The 20,628-nt window shown below is 47.8% G+C and overlaps 2 protein-coding genes across 22 annotated transcripts in view; one reads left to right on the plus strand and one right to left on the minus strand.

Annotated features, from left to right (window-relative positions):
* LOC132392916 (tensin-1-like) overlaps positions 1-20,628 on the plus strand; it is a 389,673-nt gene that overhangs the window by 170,999 nt on the left and 198,046 nt on the right. For 17 of the 21 annotated variants that reach the window (XM_059967484.1, XM_059967486.1, XM_059967485.1 and 14 more), the window contains 2 exons: positions 14,559-14,608; positions 17,449-17,620. In XM_059967484.1, the coding sequence (XP_059823467.1) occupies positions 14,559-14,608; positions 17,449-17,620 (222 nt within the window). Of the gene's footprint in view, positions 1-12,100; positions 12,359-14,558; positions 14,609-16,298; positions 16,424-17,448; positions 17,621-20,628 lie in introns of those variants that run through there. The other 4 variants (XM_059967482.1, XM_059967483.1, XM_059967487.1 and 1 more) reach the window with 2 other exon arrangements.
* Positions 14,850-15,939, minus strand: LOC132392918 (uncharacterized). Its single transcript, XM_059967504.1, has 2 exons — positions 15,461-15,939; positions 14,850-15,426 (listed from the first exon to the last, which is right to left on the minus strand). The coding sequence occupies exons 1-2, from the start codon at positions 15,937-15,939 to the stop codon at positions 14,850-14,852; spliced, it is 1,056 nt and encodes a 351-aa protein (XP_059823487.1).

Here is a 20,628-nt window from a genome sequence, read left to right on the forward strand (position 1 = left end):
CACTGATGTCTACTACAAACCTACAGACTCTCACAGCTACCTAGACTATTCCTCCTCCCGCCCTGTCTCCAGCAAAAGTGCTATCGCTTTCTCTCAATTTCTCCGCTGCATCTGCTCTCAGGATGAGGCCTTTCATTCTAGGACAAAGGAGATGTCTTCCTTTTTTAAAGAAAGGGGCTTCCCTTCGTCCACTATCAACTCTGCCCTCCATCGTGTCTCCCGTATTTCACGCACTTCTGCTCTCACCCCATCCCCCCGCCAGCCCACCAGGGATAGAGTCCCCCTGGTCCTCACTCATCACCCTACCAACCTACAGATCCAACGTATAATCCTCCGTAACTTCTGCCACCTCCTACGTGATCCCACCACCAGCCACATCTTCCCCTCCCCACCACTCTCGGCTTTCCGCAGGGATCGCTCCCTACGCAACTCCCTTGTCCATTCATTGCCCCCCATCCCTCCCCACTGACCTCCCTCCGGGCACTCATCCCTGCTACGCCTGCCCCCACACTTCTTCCCTCACCACCATCCCAGGCCCCAGACAGTTCTTTCAGGTGAGGCAACACTTCACCTGTGAGTCAACTGGGGTGATGTACTGTATCCGGTGCTCCCGATGTGACCATTTATACATTGGGGAGACCCGCCGCAGACTGGGAGACCGTTTCGCCGAACACCGGCGCTCGGTCCTCCAGCAGTGGCGGGATCTCCCTGTGGCCACACACTTCAATTCCACGGACCACTCCCACTCCGATATGTCTGTCCATGGCCTCCTCTACCGGACCACTCCCACTCCGACATGTCTGTCCATGGCCTCCTCTAACGTCACAATGAGGCCACACGCAGGTCGATGGAGCAATACCTTATCTCCCACCTAGGTAGCCTCCTACCTGCCGGCATGAACATTCAACTCACAGACCTCCGTTGATACCCCTGCCCCCCACCCTTACCCCCTCCCTATCTATAATTTTAGTCTGGTTCTCTTTCTCTCTCTTTCCCCCCCCCTCACTATAATCTCCCCCCAGCCCTACCCTTCTTTCTCTTTTATTTCCCATAATTCTCCACCTTCCCCCTAGCCCATTTCCCTCCAGCCTATCACTTCCCAGCTCTCTACTTCATCCCTACCCCCACTTCTTATCCCCCCTCGACCATCCCATGTTACTTCACTCCTGATGAAGGGTTTTGGCCCGAAACGTCGTCACTACCTCCTCCCATAGATGCTGTCTGGCCTGCTGAGTTCTGCCAGCATTTTGTGTTTTTACTTGGAGTACTGTGTCCAGTTCTGGTCACCTCACTATAGGAAGGATGTGGAAGCATTAGAAAGGGTACAGAGGAGATTTACCAGGATGCTGCCCGGTTTAGAGAGTATGGATCATGATCAGAGATTAAGGGAGCTAGGGCTTTACTCTTTGGAGAGAAGGAGGATGAGAGGAGACATGATAGAGGTGTACAAGATATTAAGAGGAATAGATAGAGTGGACAGCCAGCGACTCTTCCCCAGGGCACCACTGCTCAGTACAAGAGGAAATAGCTTTAAGGTAAGGGGCGGGAAGTTCAAGGGGCATATTAGAGGAAGGTTTTTCACTCAGAGAGTGGTTGGTGTGTGGAATGCACTGCCTGAGTCAGTGGTGGAGGCAGATACACTAGTGAAGTTTAAGAGACTACTAGACAGGTATATGGAGGAATTTAAGGTGGGGGTTATATGGGAGGCAGGGTTTGAGGGTCAGCACAACATTGTGGGCCGAAGGGCCTGTAATGTGCTGTACTATTCTATGTTCTATGTCCTATGTTCTATGTACACAGAGAGTGGTGGGTGTGTGGAACACCCTGCTGGGGTGGTGGGCGAGGCAGATACATTAGGGGCATCTAAACGACTTTTGGATAGACAGATGGATGATAGAAAACTGGAGAGCCCTGTAGGAGGGAAGGGTTAGATTGATCTCAGAGTAGGTTAAGATGTCAGCACAGGATCGTGGTCTGAAGAGCCTCTACTGTACTGTACTATTCCGTGGTCTGCGTAAGTTACAAGAAGAAATATTTCTAAAATATGTAGGTAGTGCAAAGAGAGGGCAAAATAGTGAGGTAGTGTTCACGGACCATTTTGAAATTGGATGGTGGAGGGGAAGAAGCTGTTCAGCGTGAGTCTTCAGGCTCCTGTACCTCCTCCCTGATGCTGGCAATGAGAAGAGGGCATGTCCTGGATGATGAGGGTCCTTAATAATGGATGCTGCCTTTTTGAGGTATCTCCTTTTAAAGAGAGTAGAGAGTAAATATTAACCTTCTCCCATTGACCTCTTTAATTACTGACTGTCTCCCACTGAGACAATATAAATATTTGCACATTCTATAAAAACGCAGTAAATGCTGACATTTTCCCAGTGAGCTCATTGTAAATAAGATTAATCTCCCTGTCTGCACCTATAAATGTTTACATCCTCCCAGTGACGTGAAACTTTCACTGTGCATTTCTCTTCACGGGTACTGAATTTCCCCAACGTTCAGTGTGTTTCCCGCAACATTCAGTGTGTTTCCCCCAACGTTCAGTGTGTTTCCCGCAATGTTCAGTGTGTTTCCTCCAACGTTCAGTGTGTTTCCCGCAACATTCAGTGTGTTTCCCGCAACGTTCAGTGTGTTTCCTCCAACATTCAGTGTGTTTCCCCAACGTTCAGTGTGTTTCCCGCAACATTCAGTGCGTTTCCCGCAACGTTCAGTGTGTTTCCCGCAACATTCAGTGTGTTTCCCGCAACGTTCAGTGTGTTTCCTCCAACGTTCAGTGTGTTTCCCGCAACGTTCAGTGTGTTTCCCGCAACGTTCAGTGTGTTTCCCGCAACATTCAGTGTGTTTCCCGCAACGTTCAGTGTGTTTCCTCCAACGTTCAGTGTGTTTCCCGCAACATTCAGTGTGTTTCCCGCAACATTCAGTGTGTTTCCCGCAACGTTCAGTGTGTTTCCTCCAACGTTCAGTGTGTTTCCTCCAACGTTCAGTGTGTTTCCTCCAACGTTCAGTGTGTTTCCCGCAACGTTCAGTGTGTTTCCCCCAACGTTCAGTGTGTTTCCCGCAACGTTCAGTGTGTTTCCCCCAACATTCAGTGTGTTTCCCGCAACGTTCAGTGTGTTTCCCGCAACGTTCAGTGTGTTTCCCCCAACGTTCAGTGTGTTACCCGCAACGTTCAGTGTGTTTCCTCCAACGTTCAGTGTGTTTCCTCCAACGTTCAGTGTGTTTCCCCCAATGTTCAGTGTGTTTCCTCCAACGTTCAGTGTGTTTCCTCCAACGTTCAGTGTGTTTCCCCCAACGTTCAGTGTGTTTCCCCCAACGTTCAGTGTGTTTCCCCCAACGTTCAGTGTGTTTCCCCCAACGTTCAGTGTGTTTCCTCCAACGTTCAGTGTGTTTCCCGCAACGTTCAGTGTGTTTCCCGCAACGTTCAGTGTGTTTCCCGCAACGTTCAGTGTGTTTCCCGCAACGTTCAGTGTGTTTCCTCCAACGTTCAGTGTGTTTCCTGCAACGTTCAGTGTGTTTCCCCCAACGTTCAGTGTGTTTCCTCCAACGTTCAGTGTGTTTCCTCCAACGTTCAGTGTGTTTCCCCCAACGTTGTGTGTTTCCTCCAACGTTCAGTGTGTTTCCCCCAACGTTCAGTGTGTTTCCCGCAACGTTCAGTGTGTTTCCCGCAACGTTCAGTGTGTTTCCCCCAACGTTCAGTGTGTTTCCCGCAACGTTCAGTGTGTTTCCCCCAACGTTCAGTGTGTTTCCCGCAACGTTCAGTGTGTTTCCCGCAACGTTCAGTGTGTTTCCCCCAACGTTCAGTGTGTTACCCGCAACGTTCAGTGTGTTTCCTCCAACGTTCAGTGTGTTTCCCCCAACGTTCAGTGTGTTTCCCGCAACGTTCAGTGTGTTTCCCCCAACGTTCAGTGTGTTTCCCCCAACGTTCAGTGTGTTTCCCGCAACGTTCAGTGTGTTTCCTCCAACGTTCAGTGTGTTTCCCGCAACGTTCAGTGTGTTTCCCGCAACGTTCAGTGTGTTTCCTCCAACGTTCAGTGTGTTTCCCGCAACGTTCAGTGTGTTTCCCCCAACGTTCAGTGTGTTTTCCGCAATGTTCAGTGTGTTCCTCCAATGTTCAGTGTGTTTCCCCCAACGTTCAGTGTGTTTCCTCCAACGTTCAGTGTGTTTCCCCCAACGTTCAGTGTGTTTCCTCCAACGTTCAGTGTGTTTCCTCCAACGTTCAGTGTGTTTCCCGCAACGTTCAGTGTGTTTCCCCCAATGGTTAGTGTGTTTCCTCCAACGTTCAGTGTGTTTCCTCCAACGTTCAGTGTGTTTCCCCCAATGGTTAGTGTGTTTCCCCCAACGTTCAGTGTGTTTCCTCCAACGTTCAGTGTGTTTCCTCCAACGTTCAGTGTGTTTCCCGCAACGGTCAGTGTGTTTCCTCCAACGTTCAGTGTGTTTCCCCCAACGTTCAGTGTGTTTCCCCCAACGTTCAGTGTGTTTCCCCAACGGTCAGTGTGTTTCCTCCAACGTTCAGTGTGTTTCCTCCAACGTTCAGTGTGTTTCCCGCAACGGTCAGTGTGTTTCCTCCAACGTTCAGTGTGTTTCCTCCAACGTTCAGTGTGTTTCCTCCAACGTTCAGTGTGTTTCCCCCAACGTTCAGTGTGTTTCCTCCAACGTTCAGTGTGTTTCCCCCAACGTTCAGTGTGTTTCCCCCAACGTTCAGTGTGTTTCCCCCAACGTTCAGTGTGTTTCCCCCAACGTTCAGTGTGTTTCCTCCAACGTTCAGTGTGTTTCCTCCAACGTTCAGTGTGTTTCCTCCAACGTTCAGTGTGTTTCCCGCAACGTTCAGTGTGTTTCCCGCAACGTTCAGTGTGTTTCCCGCAACGTTCAGTGTGTTTCCTCCAACGTTCAGTGTGTTTCCTGCAACGTTCAGTGTGTTTCCCCCAACGTTCAGTGTGTTTCCTCCAACGTTCAGTGTGTTTCCTCCAACGTTCAGTGTGTTTCCCCCAACGTTCAGTGTTCCTCCAACGTTCAGTGTGTTTCCCCCAACGTTCAGTGTGTTTCCTCCAACGTTCAGTGTGTTTCCTCCAACGTTCAGTGTGTTTCCTCCAACGTTCAGTGTGTTTCCCGCAACGTTCAGTGTGTTTCCCGCAACGTTCAGTGTGTTTCCCGCAACGGTCAGTGTGTTTCCCGCAACGGTCAGTGTGTTTCCCGCAACGTTCAGTGTGTTTCCTCCAACGTTCAGTGTGTTTCCTCCAACGTTCAGTGTGTTTCCCCCAACGTTCAGTGTATTTCCCGCAACGTTCAGTGTGTTTCCTCCAACGTTCAGTGTGTTTCCCGCAACGTTCAGTGTGTTTCCCGCAATGTTCAGTGTGTTTCCCCCAACGTTCAGTGTGTTTCCCCAACGGTCAGTGTGTTTCCCCCAACGTTCAGTGTGTTTCCTCCAACGGTCAGTGTGTTTCCCCAACGGTCAGTGTGTTTCCCCCAACGTTCAGTGTGTTTCCCCCAACGTTCAGTGTGTTTCCTCCAACGTTCAGTGTGTTTCCCGCAACGTTCAGTGTGTTTCCCCAACGTTCAGTGTGTTTCCCGCAACGTTCAGTGTGTTTCCCGCAACGTTCAGTGTGTTTCCCGCAACGTTCAGTGTGTTTCCCGCAACGTTCAGTGTGTTTCCCGCAACGTTCAGTGTGTTTCCTCCAACGTTCAGTGTGTTTCCTCCAACGTTCAGTATGTTTCCCCCAACGTTCAGTGTGTTTCCCGCAACGTTCAGTGTGTTTCCCCCAACGTTCAGTATGTTTCCCGCAACGTTCAGTGTGTTTTCCGCAACGTTCAGTGTGTTTTCCGCAACGTTCAGTGTGTTTCCCCCAACGTTCAGTGTGTTTCCTCCAATGTTCAGTGTGTTCCCCCAACGTTCAGTGTGTTTCCCCCAACGTTCAGTGTGTTTCCCCAACGTTTAGTGTGTTTCCCGCAACGTTCAGTGTGTTTCCTCCAACGTTCAGTGTGTTTCCCCCAACTTTCAGTGTGTTTCCCCCAACGTTCAGTGTTTCCCCAACGTTTAGTGTGTTTCCCGCAACGTTCAGTGTGTTTCCCCCAACTTTCAGTTTGTTTCCCCCAACGTTCAGTGTGTTTCCCCAACGTTCAGTGTGTTTCCTCCAACGTTCAGTGTGTTTCCCCAACGTTCAGTGTGTTTCCCCAACGTTCAGTGTGTTTCCCCAACGTTTAGTGTGTTTCCCGCAACGTTCAGTGTGTTTCCCCCAACTTTCAGTTTGTTTCCCCCAACGTTCAGTGTGTTTCCCCCAACGTTTAGTGTGTTTCCCGCAACGTTCAGTGTGTTTCCCCCAACGTTCAGTGTGTTTCCCCCAACGTTCAGTGTGTTTCCCCCAACGTTCAGTGTGTTTCCCGCAATGTTCAGTGTGTTTCCCCCAACGTTCAGTGTGTTTCCCCAACGTTCAGTGTGTTCCCCCAACGTTTAGTGTGTTTCCCGCAACGTTCAGTGTGTTTCCCCCAACGTTTAGGGTGTTTCCTCCAACGTTCAGTGTGTTTCCCCAACGTTTAGTGTGTTTCCCGCAACGTTCAGTGTGTTTCCCCCAACGTTCAGTGTGTTTCCCCCAACGTTCAGTGTGTTTCCCCCAACGTTCAGTGTGTTTTCCGCAACGTTCAGTATGTTTCCTCCAACGTTCAGTGTGTTTCCCCCAACGTTCAGTGTGTTTTCTGCAACGTTCAGTGTGTTTCCCCCAACGTTCAGTGTGTTTCCCCAACGTTTAGTGTGCTTCACGCAACGTTCAGTGTGTTCCCCCAACGTTTAGTGTGTTTCCCCCAACGTTCAGTGTGTTCCCCCAACGTTCAGTGTGTTTCCCCCAACGTTCAGTGTGTTTCCTCCAACGTTCAGTGTGTTCCCCCAACGTTTAGTGTGTTTCCTCCAATGTTCAGTGTGTTCCCCCAACGTTCAGTGTGTTTCCCCCAACGTTCAGTGTGTTTCCTCCAACGTTCAGTGTGTTTCCCGCAACGTTCTGTGTGTTTCCCCCAACGTTTAGTGTGTTTCCCGCAACGTTCAGTGTGTTTCCCCCAACGTTTAGTGTGTTTCACGCAACGTTCAGTGTGTTCCCCCAACGTTTAGTGTGTTTCCTCCAACGTTCAGTGTGTTCCCCCAACGTTTAGTGTGTTTCCTCCAAAGTTCAGTGTGTTCCCCCAACGTTCAGTGTGTTTCCCCCAACGTTCAGTGTGTTTCTCCCAACGTTCAGTGTGTTTCCCGCAACGTTCAGTGTGTTTCCCCCAACGTTCAGTGTGTTTCCCCAACGTTTAGTGTGTTTCCCGCAACGTTCAGTGTGTTTCCTCCAACGTTCAGTGTGTTTCCCCCAACTTTCAGTGTGTTTCCCCCAACGTTCAGTGTGTTTCCCCCAACGTTCAGTGTGTTTCCTCCAACGTTCAGTGTGTTTCCCCCAACGTTCAGTGTGTTTCCCCCAACGTTCAGTGTGTTTCCCCAACGTTTAGTGTGTTTCCCGCAACGTTCAGTGTGTTTCCCCCAACTTTCAGTTTGTTTCGCCCAACGTTCAGTGTGTTTCCCCCAACGTTTAGTGTGTTTCCCGCAACGTTCAGTGTGTTTCCCGCAATGTTCAGTGTGTTTCCCGCAACGGTCAGTGTGTTTCCCGCAACGGTCAGTGTGTTTCCCGCAACGTTCAGTGTGTTTCCTCCAACGTTCAGTGTGTTTCCCGCAACGTTCAGTGTGTTTCCCCCAACGTTCAGTGTGTTTCCTCCAACGTTCAGTGTGTTTCCCGCAACGTTCAGTGTGTTCCTCCAACATTTAGTGTGTTTCCTCCACTGCTACAACCCCCACTCTCTCCGTCTCCCCGCCATTACCCACCCCACCTACTCCAGGTGTCGTCCTGTAAATCCTGCCTCAGCTGATCATCGTCAGCTTTTCTGAAAAAGTCCACTTTATTCTGGATGCCCACACCAAAGCCCATACTACTGATGCGCAGCCTCCCTAACCCTTTACCAGTTGCTCCAGCAACTGAACGTTCAATATAGAACATAGAACAGAACAGTACAGCACAGAACGGCTCCTTCAGCCGATTCCAACCAAGAAAAGCCTGCTCCATAATCAATCTAACCATTCCCTTGACACAACACACACAAAATGCTGGTGGAACACAGCAGGTCAGGCTGACAAAGGATCTCGGCCCGAAACGTTGACAGCGCTTCTCCCGATAGATGCTGCCTGGCCTGCTGTGTTCCACCAGCATTTTGTGTGTGTTGTTGTTTGAATTTCCAGCATCTGCAGATTTCCTCGTGATTCTCTTGACACAGCCCATAATCCTCTATATTTTACTATTATTCATGTGCCTACCTAAATGTTATAACATGTACCTACTCGTTCTACATCTAGTCCAGGCACCCACCACTCTCTGGGTTAAAAGAAAGCTACCTCTGAAATCCTGTCTAAACTTCCCTACACTCTCCTTAATGTCCTATGGCCTGTAGTGTTGACCATTGCTGTGCTGGGGAAAAGGCACTGGCTATGCACTCTGTCTATAACTCTAACTTTCTTTTATACTTTATCAAGTTGTCTTTCATACTTTGGTAAATTGGTTTGTCATCGTGACATGTACAGGGATTCAGTGAAGATTTGCCTTGCGAACTGTTCGTTCAGATCAATTCATCACCCAGTGTGTTGAAGTAGAACAAGGGAAAACAATAACAGGAAGCAGGTTGAAGTGTTGCAGTCACAGCGGAAGTGCAGTGCAGGTAGAGAATGAGGTGCAGGATCACAACAAGGTAGGTAGTGAGGTCAAGAGTCCATCAACAGACAAGAGTCTGATGGCGGTGGGATTGGAAGGTGATCTCCAGCCTGGTGGTACGTGTTTTGTGCTTTTGTATCTTCTGCCCGATTGAAGAGGGATGAGGATGAGGGGAGCATGTCTAGACGGAGACCATGGAGGGGAGGCTGGTTTCCGGGAAGTGCCGAGCTGTCTCCACAGCTCTCTGCAGTTTCCTGTGGTCACGGGCAAAGCCGGTGCCAAGCAGTGATGCATCCAGACAGGAAAGAGAAAAACCTAGCTTGCTCAACCTGTCCTTATAAGACAGGCTCGAATCCCGACAGTATCCTGGGAAATCTCCTCGGCACCCCCTCTAAAGCTCCCACATCTTTCCTATAATGAGGGGACAAGAACTGAACATAATACTCTGTGTGGCCTTTTATAGAGCTGCAATGTTACCTCGCAGCTCCTGAACTCAGTCCCCCGACTGATGAAGGCCAGCACACTTTCTTAACCATCCTCTCAACTTGCACGGCAACTTTGACTGATCTATGGACATGGACCCCAAGATCCCTCTGTTCCTCCACACTGCTAGGAGTCCTCTCATTAACCTTGTACTCAGCCAGGTTCCACCTTCCAAAATGAATCGCTCCACTCCTTTCTATGTTGAACTCCATCTGCCATTTCTCAGCCAAGTTCTGCATCCTATTGATGTCCTGTTGTAACCTCCTCAGCTCTGCACTGCTCCACCAACCTTTGTGTCACATAGAACAGAGCAGTACTTGTGCTTACTAACCTACCCTGCCACTTCCTCATCCATTTATAAAAATCACAAAGAGCAGGGGTTCTCCTAACAGATCCCTGTGGAACACCACCGGTCACCAACCTCCATCTACTACAACCCTCTATACTTCCATGGTCAAGTTAATTCTGCATCCTCACAGGCAGGTTTCCCTGGATCCCATGCCTCCTGACTTTCTGAATAAACCTACCATGGGGCATTTCAAATGCCTTACCGAAATCCATATACTGCCCTTCCTTCATCAATGTGTTTTGTCACTTCTTCGAAAAACTCTGGCTCGTGAGGCACGATCTGTCCCTCACAAAGCCATGCTGACTGTCCCAAATCAGACTATGCTTCTCCAAATGCTCGTAAGTCCTGTCTCTGAAAATCCTCTCGGTTAGTTTGCTCACTGTTGAAATAAGACTATAATAAGACTCACTGGTCTATGATTATCCCTACTCCTTTTCCTGAACAAAGGAATAACGTTTGCCACCCTCCAGTCATCTGGTCCTGTCTTTGCAGCCAGTGAGAATGCAATACCTCTTCCCTCACTTGCTGTAGTAACCTGGGGTATATCCCATACAGCCCCTTGGACTTAACGGTCCAAATGCTTTTCAGAAGTTCCAGCAAATCCTCTGTCTTAACCTCCACAGGCTCCAGCGCAACAGTCTGTTTTACACTGTCCTCACAAAGATCAAGGTCCCTCTCACTGGGGAACAGTGAAGCAAAGTGTCCATTAGGGACCTCTCCACCTCCTCTGACAGCAGGCACGTGTTTCTTCTTTATCCATTGTCGGTCCCACCCTGTTTATCAAACATTTTGTTCATCTCTAGTGTACAGTCTATCATAGGAGAATGAGTGGCGATGTGATAAGGAGAGACAAAAGTACGAGGGGTACAGACAGAATAAACGAGAGCAGGCTTTTCCCACTGAGGTTCGGCTGAGGCTAGAACCAGAGGCTGTAGGTTAAGGGTGAAAGGTGAGATATTTAAAGGGAACCTTGGGGGAGGAACCTCTTCACTCAGAGGGGGATGAGAGTGTGGAACGAGCTGCCAGTGGAAGTGGTGGATGTGGGTTTGATGGCAACACTGAAGAGATGTTTGCGAAGGCTATGGTTCAGGTGCAAATCGACGGGCCTGGGGAGAATCTGGTCAGCACAGATTAGATGGGCTGAAGGGTCTGTTCTGTGCTGTAGTGTTCTATGACTCTATGACTATAATCTTTTTTAGATTTCTGAATTACTTGATAAATATGTAATGTCTCACTCTCTCTCTCTCTCCCTCTTTATCTCTCTCTTAAATCTCAGAGAAGTTTGTAGATCTGGCACGTTATCTAAATCTTTGACAAACTTTAGTAAGTGCACAGTGGGAGCATCACAGCCTGGTGTGGAAACTCCAATGCCCAGGAGATGAAAAGTCCACAGAAAATGGTGGATAAGCTCAGTCCGTCACAGACAAAATTTTCCCAGCATTGAGTACTTTTACAAGGAAAGCTGCCACAAGAAAGCAGCATCCATCATCAAAGACCCCCACCATCTCTGATGAGAGCACCAAGCTCTCTTCTCACTGCTACCATCAAGCATGAGGTACAGGAGCCTTAGGTCCCACACCACCTGGTTGTTACCCTACAACCATCAGGCTCCTGAACTGGTGTGTGTAACTTAACTCACTTCATCTCTGAACTGATTCCACAACCTACAGACACCTTCAATTAACACAGACAAAATGCTGGTGGAACACAGCAGGCCAGGCAGCATCTATAAGGAGAAGCACTCCTGATGAGGGGTCTTGGCCTGAAACATCGACAGTGCTTCTCCTTATAGATGCTGCCTGGCCTGCTGTGTTCCACCAGCATTTTGTGTGTGTTGTTTGAATTTCCAGCATCTGCAGATTTCCTCGTGTTTGCTCTTTAAAGACACATTCAATGATCCTTTTCAACTCATATTTTCAGTATCATTTTATATTTGCACTTTTTGACTTATTTACATATACTAAAAAGTAAAACAGTACTGTGCAGCAAATAATAATGGGAAATTAGAAGATTGGGAAGTTTTTAAAAACCAACAAAAGGCAATTAAAAAGATATACGAGAAAAGATGAAATATGAAGGTAGGAGCCAATAATATCTTAGAGGATATCAATAGTTTTTTTTCCAGATATATAAAGAGTGAAAGAGAAGTGAGACTGGCTATCAGACTGCTACAAAGTGAGGCTGGAGAAGTAGTAATGAGGAATAAAGAAATGGAAGACAAACTTAACAAGTATTTTGTATCAGTCTTCACTGTGGAAGACACTAGTAATATGTCATAAATTCGAGTGTTTTGGGGGCAGGTGAGTGTAGCTACTATTACTCAGGAGAAGGTGTTTGGGAAGCTGAAAGGGCTGGAGGTAGGTCTGAACCAGATGGTGTACGCCCTAGGGTTCTGAAAGAGTTAGCTGAAGAGATTGTGCAGGAATTAGTAATGATCTTTTAAGGATCAATAGAATCTGGCATGGTTACGGAGGACTGGAAAATTGCAAATGTCACTCCACTCTTTAAGAAGGGAGGGAGGCAGAAGAAAGGAAATTATAGGCCCATTAGTCTGACTTCAGTGTTTGGGAAGATGTTGGAGTTAATCATTAAGGATGAGATTTGTAAACAGTATAAAGCACGTGATAAAATAGGCCAAAGTCAACATGATCAGCAGACAAATCTGCTGGAATTCTTTGAGGAAATAACAGGCAGGATAGACAAAAGAGAGTCAGTGAATGTTGTTTACTTGGATTTTCAGAAGGCCTCTGACATGGTGTTGCACATGAGGCTACTTAACAAGATAAGAGCCCATGGTATTACAGGAAAGTTACTGGTATGGATAGAAGATTGGCTGACTAGCAGGAGGCAATGTGTGTGAATAATGGAGGCCTTGCAATACACATAAAATGCCAGAGGAACTCAGCAGGCCGGGCAGCATCTATGGAAAAGAGTACAGTTAATGTTTCAGGCTGAGACATTTCGGCAGGACCCTTGCCTGGCCTGCTGAGTTCCTCCAACATTCTGTGTGTGTCACTTGGATTTCCAGCATCTGCGGATTTCCTCGTCTTTTTGATAATGGAGGTCTTGTCTGGTTAGCTGCTGGTAACGAGTGGAGTTCCGCAGGGCTCAGTGTTGGGACCACTTCTTTTTACATTGCATGTCAATAATTTGGATGACTGAATTGATGGCTTTGTGGCTAAGTTTGAGGATGATGCATAGGTGGAGAGGCAGCTAGTGCTGAGGAAGCAGGGGGTGTGGACAGATTGGGAGAATAGGTAAAGAAGAGGGAGATGGAATATAATGTAGGAAAGTGTGTGGTCATGAACCCTAATGCATTAAACCATACCCATGAATACAGCCAAATGAAACAGCATTCCCCTTGGGCCAAGGTGCAAAACACAGAACCAGCAGTCACACAGAGTAAAAGGCACTTATAATTATGATAGCAGAAAAACGAAGTTACAAAAAAAATCTAAAAATTAATAATAATCTAGGCCAAGTGCCTGTAGATTGATGGTGAATGGGATGTTGTCCTGGAGCCATGTTTCTGTGAGAACAAGCCTGCAGCAGTTCCTCATCTCCCACTCGAGCAGCAGCCAAGCACAATCCAGCTTGTCTTTCCGGGACTGGCCACTGGGGAGCAGCACTGACTGGAGAGGGCAGCCCCAGATCCAACATGAAGTCCAGCGACACACAGCCAGCTCGGACCTCTCTTTCCCCGGCGGCCCGGTCCGCGTCACAACTGAAGCCACGCAGCTCCCCCTACCAATGAGCCAGTGAATCAGACTCATAGTATTCTACATTACCAGTGTCCAAAAGGGTCTTGTGACCATAATAAAAATGTCAGAGACAATCATTTCCAATGTTTGTAGGACTGTGCTCTGCCATTGCTGCTTTTCTCCCTGAGCAGCTGAAGAAGGCTGCAACACGGTGCAAAACAAGTCCAGCTCCACCGCTGTCAAGCAACTCACTGATGGGTAGACCTGCACTTCTTGTTCTTAGTATCCAGCGGTGACTTGCGATGCCAAAAGAGACATAAAGGACGAACAATTAACACTGGACATAACGCACATAAAGGACAAATGTAGAAGGAATAAAGGTGTGGGCCATTCTCTAAACGGAGAGAAAATTCAAAAATCAGAGTTGCGAAAGGACTTGGGAGTCCTTGTGCAGGGTTTCCTAATTTGCAAGTTGAGTTGGTGAATGAGGAAGGCAAATGCAATATTAGCACTCATTTTGAGAGAACTGGAATATAAAAGTAAGGATGTAATGCTGGGGCTTTTTAAGGCCCTGGTCAAACCAGACAGAGTACTCTGAGCAGTTTTGGGCTCCTTATTAAGATGTGCTGGCGTTGAACAGGATCCAGAGGAATTTAATGAAAGCGATCCCATCAATGAAAGGGTTAATGTATGAGGAGCACTTGGTGATGTTGTCCCTGTACTTTGCTGGAGTTTAGAAGAATGAGTGGGGAGGGGGGGTGGATCTCATTGAAAACTATTTAATACTGAAAGATCTAGATAGTGGTCTTAGAGAGGATGTTTCCCATAGTGAGGGGGTTATTCAGGATCGAAGGGCACAGATCAGAATAGACAGATGCCCATTTAGAGTGGAGAAGAGGAGGAATTTTTTTTACCCAGAGGGTGGTAAATCTGTGGAAATTATTGCCACGGACAGCCGTGGACATTTCCAAGTTAATCGGTATATTTAAAGCAAGGGTTGGTAGCTTAGTCAAAGGTGACAGGCAGGAGAATACGGTCGAGAGGGATAATAAATCAGCTATGATGGAATGGCAGAGCAGAATCAATGGGCTGAATGGCCTAATTCTGCTTCGATGCCTCATGGTTCTTGTAAGCCTTTGTTTTTGTATACTGTAGATTTTCATAAATTCTATTCTATTTCTTTATTTTCCTGTAAATGCCTGCAAGAAAATGAATCTCACAATAGTATATAGTAACATATACATATTTCGATAACAAATTGACTTTGTGGACTCTCTCTCTCTCTCACACTCTCACTCTCTCTTTCACTCACAGGGCTCTGTGAGGTCTACCAGGAGTCTTCCATCGCGACACAGGCCCTCCAGGTAAGAAGCATACCCCAGCAGCCTCCGATTCCCTCATCACACAGTCTGGTGTTCGGGAGACCAGTGGCCCAGCTCTGTGCTGAGCGAACGTCTCACCAGTGTGTGTGTGAGACAGAGAGAGTGAGGGTGGTGTGTGTGTGAGAGAGAGTGAGAGTGTGGTGTGTGTGTGAGACAGAGAGAGTGAGAGTGTGAAAGAGAATGAGAGTGTGTGAGACAGAGAGAGTGAGAGTGTGAGAGAGAGTTAGTGTGGTGTGTGTGTGAGAGAGAGTGAGAGTGTGAGAGAGAGAGTGTGGGAGATTGAGTGTGTGGTATGTGTGTGAGAGAAAGAGTGTGTGAGAGAGAGTGAGAGTGTGAGAGAGAATGAGAGTGTGTGAGACAGAGAGAGTGAGAGTGTGAGAGAGAGAGTGTGGGAGATTGAGTGTGAGAGTGTGAGAGAATGAGAGTGTGTGAGACAGAGAGAGTGAGAGTGTGAGAGAGAGAGTGTGGGAGATTGAGTGTGTGGTATGTGTGTGAGAGAAAGAGTGTGTGAGAGAGAGTGAGAGTGTGAGAGAGAATGAGAGTGTGTGAGACAGAGAGAGTGAGAGTGTGAGAGAGAGAGTGTGGGAGATTGAGTGTGAGAGTGTGAGAGAATGAGAGTGTGTGAGACAGAGAGAGTGAGAGTGTGAGAGAGAGAGTGTGGGAGATTGAGTGTGTGGTATGTGTGTGAGAGAAAGAGTGTGTGAGAGAGAGTGAGAGTGTGAGAGAGAATGAGAGTGTGTGAGACAGAGAGAGTGAGAGTGTGAGAGAGAGAGTGTGGGAGATTGAGAGTGAGAGTGTGAGAGAGAGAGTGTGGGAGATTGAGAGTGAGAGTGTGAGAGAATGAGAGTGTGTGAGACAGAGAGAGTGAGAGTGTGAGAGAGAGAGTGTGGGAGATTGAGTGTGTGGTATGTGTGTGAGAGAAAGAGTGTGTGAGAGAGAGTGAGAGTGTGTAAGAGAGAGTGAGTGTGGTGTGTGTGTGAGAGAGAGAGTGGGAGATTGAGAGTGTGGTATGTATGTGAGAGAGAGTGAGAGTGTGTAAGAGAGAGTGAGTGTGGTGTGTGTGTGAGAGAGAGAGTGTGGGAGATTGAGAGTGTGGTATGTGTGTGAGAGAGAGTGAGAGTGTGAGAGAGAGTGAGAGTGTGAGAGAGAGTGAGAGTGTGTGAGAGAGAGTGAGAGTGTGGTGTGGATGTCAGAAAGAGCGAGATTGCATGAGGGAGAGTGAGAGTGTGTGTGTGAGTGTGAGACAGAGAGTGAGAGAGTGTGTGTGAGTGTGAGACAGAGAGTGAGAGAGTGTGTGTGTGTATTTTGAGCATGTCTGTCTATCCGAGTGCGCACATACTCAGAAGGTCTTAATCTGTGTCCGTGTCTGAGTATGTACCTGGGTCAGTGTGGGTAGGTGTATGTCTGTATCCATGGCTGGTTCTGGAGCCAACGCTCAAATTCCATCAGCTTCAGGTAACGCTCCTTCTCGTCCTCTGGGAGATGATTTCCCTGGCCATTGGTTGGAGAAATTGTCTGGAATGAATCAGGAAACTTGCAAGATGGGAAGTGATTTAATCTGATGGAATTTAAACCTTGGATCATTGTTTTTGCCAACGGCTGAAATGCATGGAATTGTTTGGCTATTTCCTCAGGTTAATCATTGCATAACTTATTTACCGAGTGTGAGTGATCTGCAGCTCGGTTACAGGCAACATGGTCACTGTGTTAAGCCGCTGTAATCTGTGTTCACAAGATGGTAGCAAGGCACCCATGAGACAAATTCCAAGATGGCGCCAAGCTGTGGTCTCTGTCAAGGTTGCAGTTTAGGTTTATTTTTTCTTTTTTTTTCAGTTCTTAAGGATGGTTTTGGGGACAGAGAGGGGAGTTGGGGGTCAGACTAGTGTTTAGGGACGGGGTGCCACAGTAGCATAGAGGCTAGCTCAATGCTATATTACAGCTCGGGGGGCTCAGAGTTCAGAGTTCAATTCCGGTGTCCCCTGCAAGAAAGTTTGTACGTTCTTCCTGTGTGCATGTGGGTTTCCTCCCACAGTTTAAAGTCTAAAGGTTTGTAGGTGAATTGGTCACTGTAAATTACCCCATGATTAGACTAGGGTTAAATAGGTGGGTCGCTGGGTGACACCCTATGTCGGGCCGGAACGGCCTGTTCTGTGCTGCCTCAATAAATAAATAAAATTAGCAGACAGGATGGAGCCTAAGCTTTTGCTCCACATTCGAAAGCCAGTGACATGGTCAATGTCGAGCCAGCAAACTAGTGAGGATGAGGGTGGGGAGGGGCCCTGGGTATGCAGACCACTGAGACCAGAGTTTGAGGCCTAGTACTGAAGGTCCTGTCATCAGTGAGTCTGGTGCTCGAGCCCTAGAGTTCAGGTCCTCATTTGTCGTTATCTGCAACTCCTGGGCTGAAACCCAAGATTGAATTCCAGATCGAAGGATGATTGGAAGTCCAGAAGGTGATGCCTGTGGCTGGAGTCCCAAGTCTGCGAATCTCTGCTGGGAAGTCGAAGGCCCAATGTTGGAAAATCTACAGATCCACTGGAGACCAAAGATGGCCTTTCCTGGTGTTGGAGGGCTGTGCACGAGTGTGTGTGGGTGGGAGGTAGAATCAAGCCTGGTTTTGCTGTTGCTGTTTTTCCACTTGGTACGTTGCGTTTTGTTCTGTGGTGGTCTGCTGAGCATTATGGACATGCCATGTTGGTGCCAGAACGTGCGGTGACACGAGTCATCGAACACCACAGCAAAGGACCCTTCAGCCCATCTCGTCTTTGCAAAAATATTCTCCTGCCTTTTCACTGTACATTTCACTCTATGTTTTGATGTAGGAGTGTGAGCCTCACCCAGACAATGGAGGAGAGGTCAGACCTTCACCTGACGTACATCACCGAACGAATTATCTCCGTCACGTTTGCCAATGGGGTGGACGAGCAGAGTTACTATGACAACCTGAAGGAGGTGGCCCAGATGCTAATGTCCAAACATGGCGAGAACTATCTAGTTAGTTCCTTATTGTTTTCTCAGCTTTTGTGGTGATGATGCCAACTCCGTATGTCCTCAATGTGGGGGTCCTGTCTAAAGCTCTCGAGGCAGGACTGCAAAGGGTGGTTAGACTGAAGCTCCCTCTACACTGATTCATCACACACTCCCGGGGTCCAGATACAGAGTGAAGCTCCCTCCACACCGTCCCATCACACACTCCCAGGGTCAGTCACAGAGTGAAACTCCCTCCACACCATCCCATCACACACTCCCAGGGTCAGACACAGAGTGAAGCTCCCTCCACACCGTCCCATCACACACTCCCAGGGTCAGACAGAGTGAAGCTCCCTCCACACCGTCCCATCACACACTCCCAGGGTTAGACACAGAGTGAAGCTCCCTCTACACTGTCCCATCACACACTCCCGGGGTCAGACACAGAGTGAAGCTCCCTCTACACCGTCCCATCACACACTCCCAGGGTCAGACACAGAGTGAAGCTCCCTCTACACTGATTGATCACACACTCCCGGGGTCCAGATACAGAGTGAAGCTCCCTCCACACTGTCCCATCACACACTCCCAGGGTCAGACACAGAGTGTCTCTCCCTCTACACAGTCCCATCACACACTCCCAGGGTCAGATACAGAGTGACTCTCCCTCTACACTGTCCCATCACACACTCCCAAGGTCAGACACAGAGTGAAGCTCCCTCCACACTGTCCCATCACACACTCCCAGGGTCAGACATGGAGTGATGCTCCCTCTACTTTGTCCTGCCACAACTTAGATTGTTGAACATAAAACAAAGAACATTACATCACAGGATAGGTGTATTGGCCCGTGATGTTGTGACAATCTAATTTAATCAATGACCTCTAATAAATCCGATCCCTCTCTGCATATTGACCATATCCTTCCCTTCCCTGCATCTTCATGTACCTGTCTACACTTTGAAGCTATTGGCTCTTAGTGTAAATTGTGGAATATTGAAGTGTTGTAAGAACGTGACTCTGTAATAACTGAATAAACCTTGTTTAACTGAGGAAAATATTACATTCTATTTATCAGATTTTTGCCAGCTCACCTCATCTATCTCTGTCCTCTGATGGGTTTTTGACAAGCACATTATCTGTTTCTCTCTCCACAGGTTATTTCAGTCAAATTAACTCTTGCTTTTCTAGCAACACCTTGATTTCTCCAATTTCCAGTAATGTCTCCCCACCTCCTCCTTCTCTTTATGCATTCCCCATTCTAGCTCCCCTCTCACAACTTCACTTTCTCCCATGGTCCACTGTCCTCTCCTACCATATTCCTTCTTCTTCAATCCTTTATCTTTTCCACTTATCAGCTCCCAACTTCTTACTTTATCTCCCCTCTCCACCCTCTTTCCCTCTCACTTGTCATCTGCCAGGTAATACTCTTTTCCCGCCTCCCACCTTGCCCCTTTCTTTCCAGTCCTAACAAAGGGTCTCAGTATGAAACGTTGACTGTTGATTCCCCTCCATAGATGCTGCCTGACCCGTTGAGTTCCTCCAGCATTTTGTGCATATTGCTCTGGATTTCCAGCAGCAGAATCTCTTGTGTTTATGATTTGGAAAGTAAAAATTCAACCCATTAATCTGACCTTGTAGGACAGTCACCAAGGCAGGAATTGACATGGTAAACCCTTAATGCCTCTGTATTCTCCAGATCTGTAACTACTCCAATACTGCCTTTCTCCAACGAGGTATACTGAGAGTTCCATGGCTGCAACAGAATCAGAATCTGGTTTATTATTACTGACAGACTATATATCATGAAATAAATTGTTTCGTGATGGTGTAATACATAAAAAACAAGCTATAAGTTAAAATAAGAAATTTGTAAAAAATAAATAAGAACTGCAAAAAGAGCAAGATGGTGAGGAAGTGTTCATGAGTTCATGGTCCGTTCAGAAATCTGATGGTGGAGGGGAAGAAGCTGTTCCTAAAACATCGAGTGAGCGTTTTCAGGCTCCTGTACCGTCTCCCTGCTAGTAGAAATGAGAAGGGAGCGTGTTCCGGATGGTGAGGGTGCTTGATGAGTGATCAAAGTGGTTAGTGTGTACCGATAGTGAGGGAGTGATTTGGATTGTGGCAGTTGGTTCGAGAATTCGCTGCTCTTGAATCGTTTGGAGTGGGACTTCAGGTTTCTGTATCTCCATCCCAGGCAGCATCTCAGAACTAGGTTTATCATCACTGACAAATTGTTAAATGTGTTCATGGATTGTTGCGTGTGGGTCTTTGGCCTCCTGTACTCCTCCCTGATGGTAGAAATGAGAAGAAGGCATGTCCTGGGTGGCAAGAGACCTTCATATTGGATGCTGCCTTGAGACACTTTCTCTTGAAGATGTCCTCGATGGCACGGAACTTGCACCCATGATGGGGCTGTGTCTATGTGCCCCAAAGCTAAGTGCCAGGGAGGCTGTTTCTGCTGTAGGCCTATTGTGGTTTTAGGAGGCCCTCCATTGGTCGGGGTTAACCATGAATGTTCAGTACGCAAGCTAGGACAGGACAATATAGAGACCAAGTTGTTGCCCACACAGCAGGCTTCCTCTCTCCACACAGCTGATGAATCCCAAGGAAAGTTAGAGACCGATGCCGCTTGGCACCAGCAGTGGCCCAGGAGTTGCCAGTCAGCATTGAACTCAGTATAAGACTGCCTTGGGGACTTCGGCTCCAGATTTTCCTCATAGCCTTCCCCATCAGTGTGTACAGCCACTAGGCAGCAAAAGTTTGAGATCAGAGTTTTTCTTCTAGCTGAGCTGCCAAACTTGTTTGGTGAGTCCTGTCTGCCCCGAGTGACTGGTTTAAAAGCACCAATACCCTTCTCCTGCCAGTAGAAAGGGTTCTACTGGGCTTAGTAACCAAGCTATACATGAAGACCGGAAGCTGGACTTCATTGTCAGAGGCTATTTGAAATGCACAGCATTGGGAGCATTTAATAGATAGTGGGAGATCATTGCCACTGCTCAAGCCTGGACTTCAGATGAACTTCAGTAAGG

Source organism: Hypanus sabinus, chromosome 4 (assembly GCF_030144855.1).
Source record: "Hypanus sabinus isolate sHypSab1 chromosome 4, sHypSab1.hap1, whole genome shotgun sequence".
Lineage (NCBI taxonomy): Eukaryota > Metazoa > Chordata > Chondrichthyes > Myliobatiformes > Dasyatidae > Hypanus > Hypanus sabinus.

What these genes read in the sequence shown, in the direction of transcription:
- LOC132392918 (XM_059967504.1), bottom strand. Translation starts at nt 15,939, where the DNA reads ATGCTCAAAATACACACACACACTCTCTCACTCTCTGTCTCACACTCA. An exon ending in TCACACACTCTCATTCTCTC is followed by an intron (nt 15,427 to 15,460) that starts ACACTCTCACTC and finishes ACACTCTCTCTC; the next exon opens with TCACACTCTCACTCTCAATC.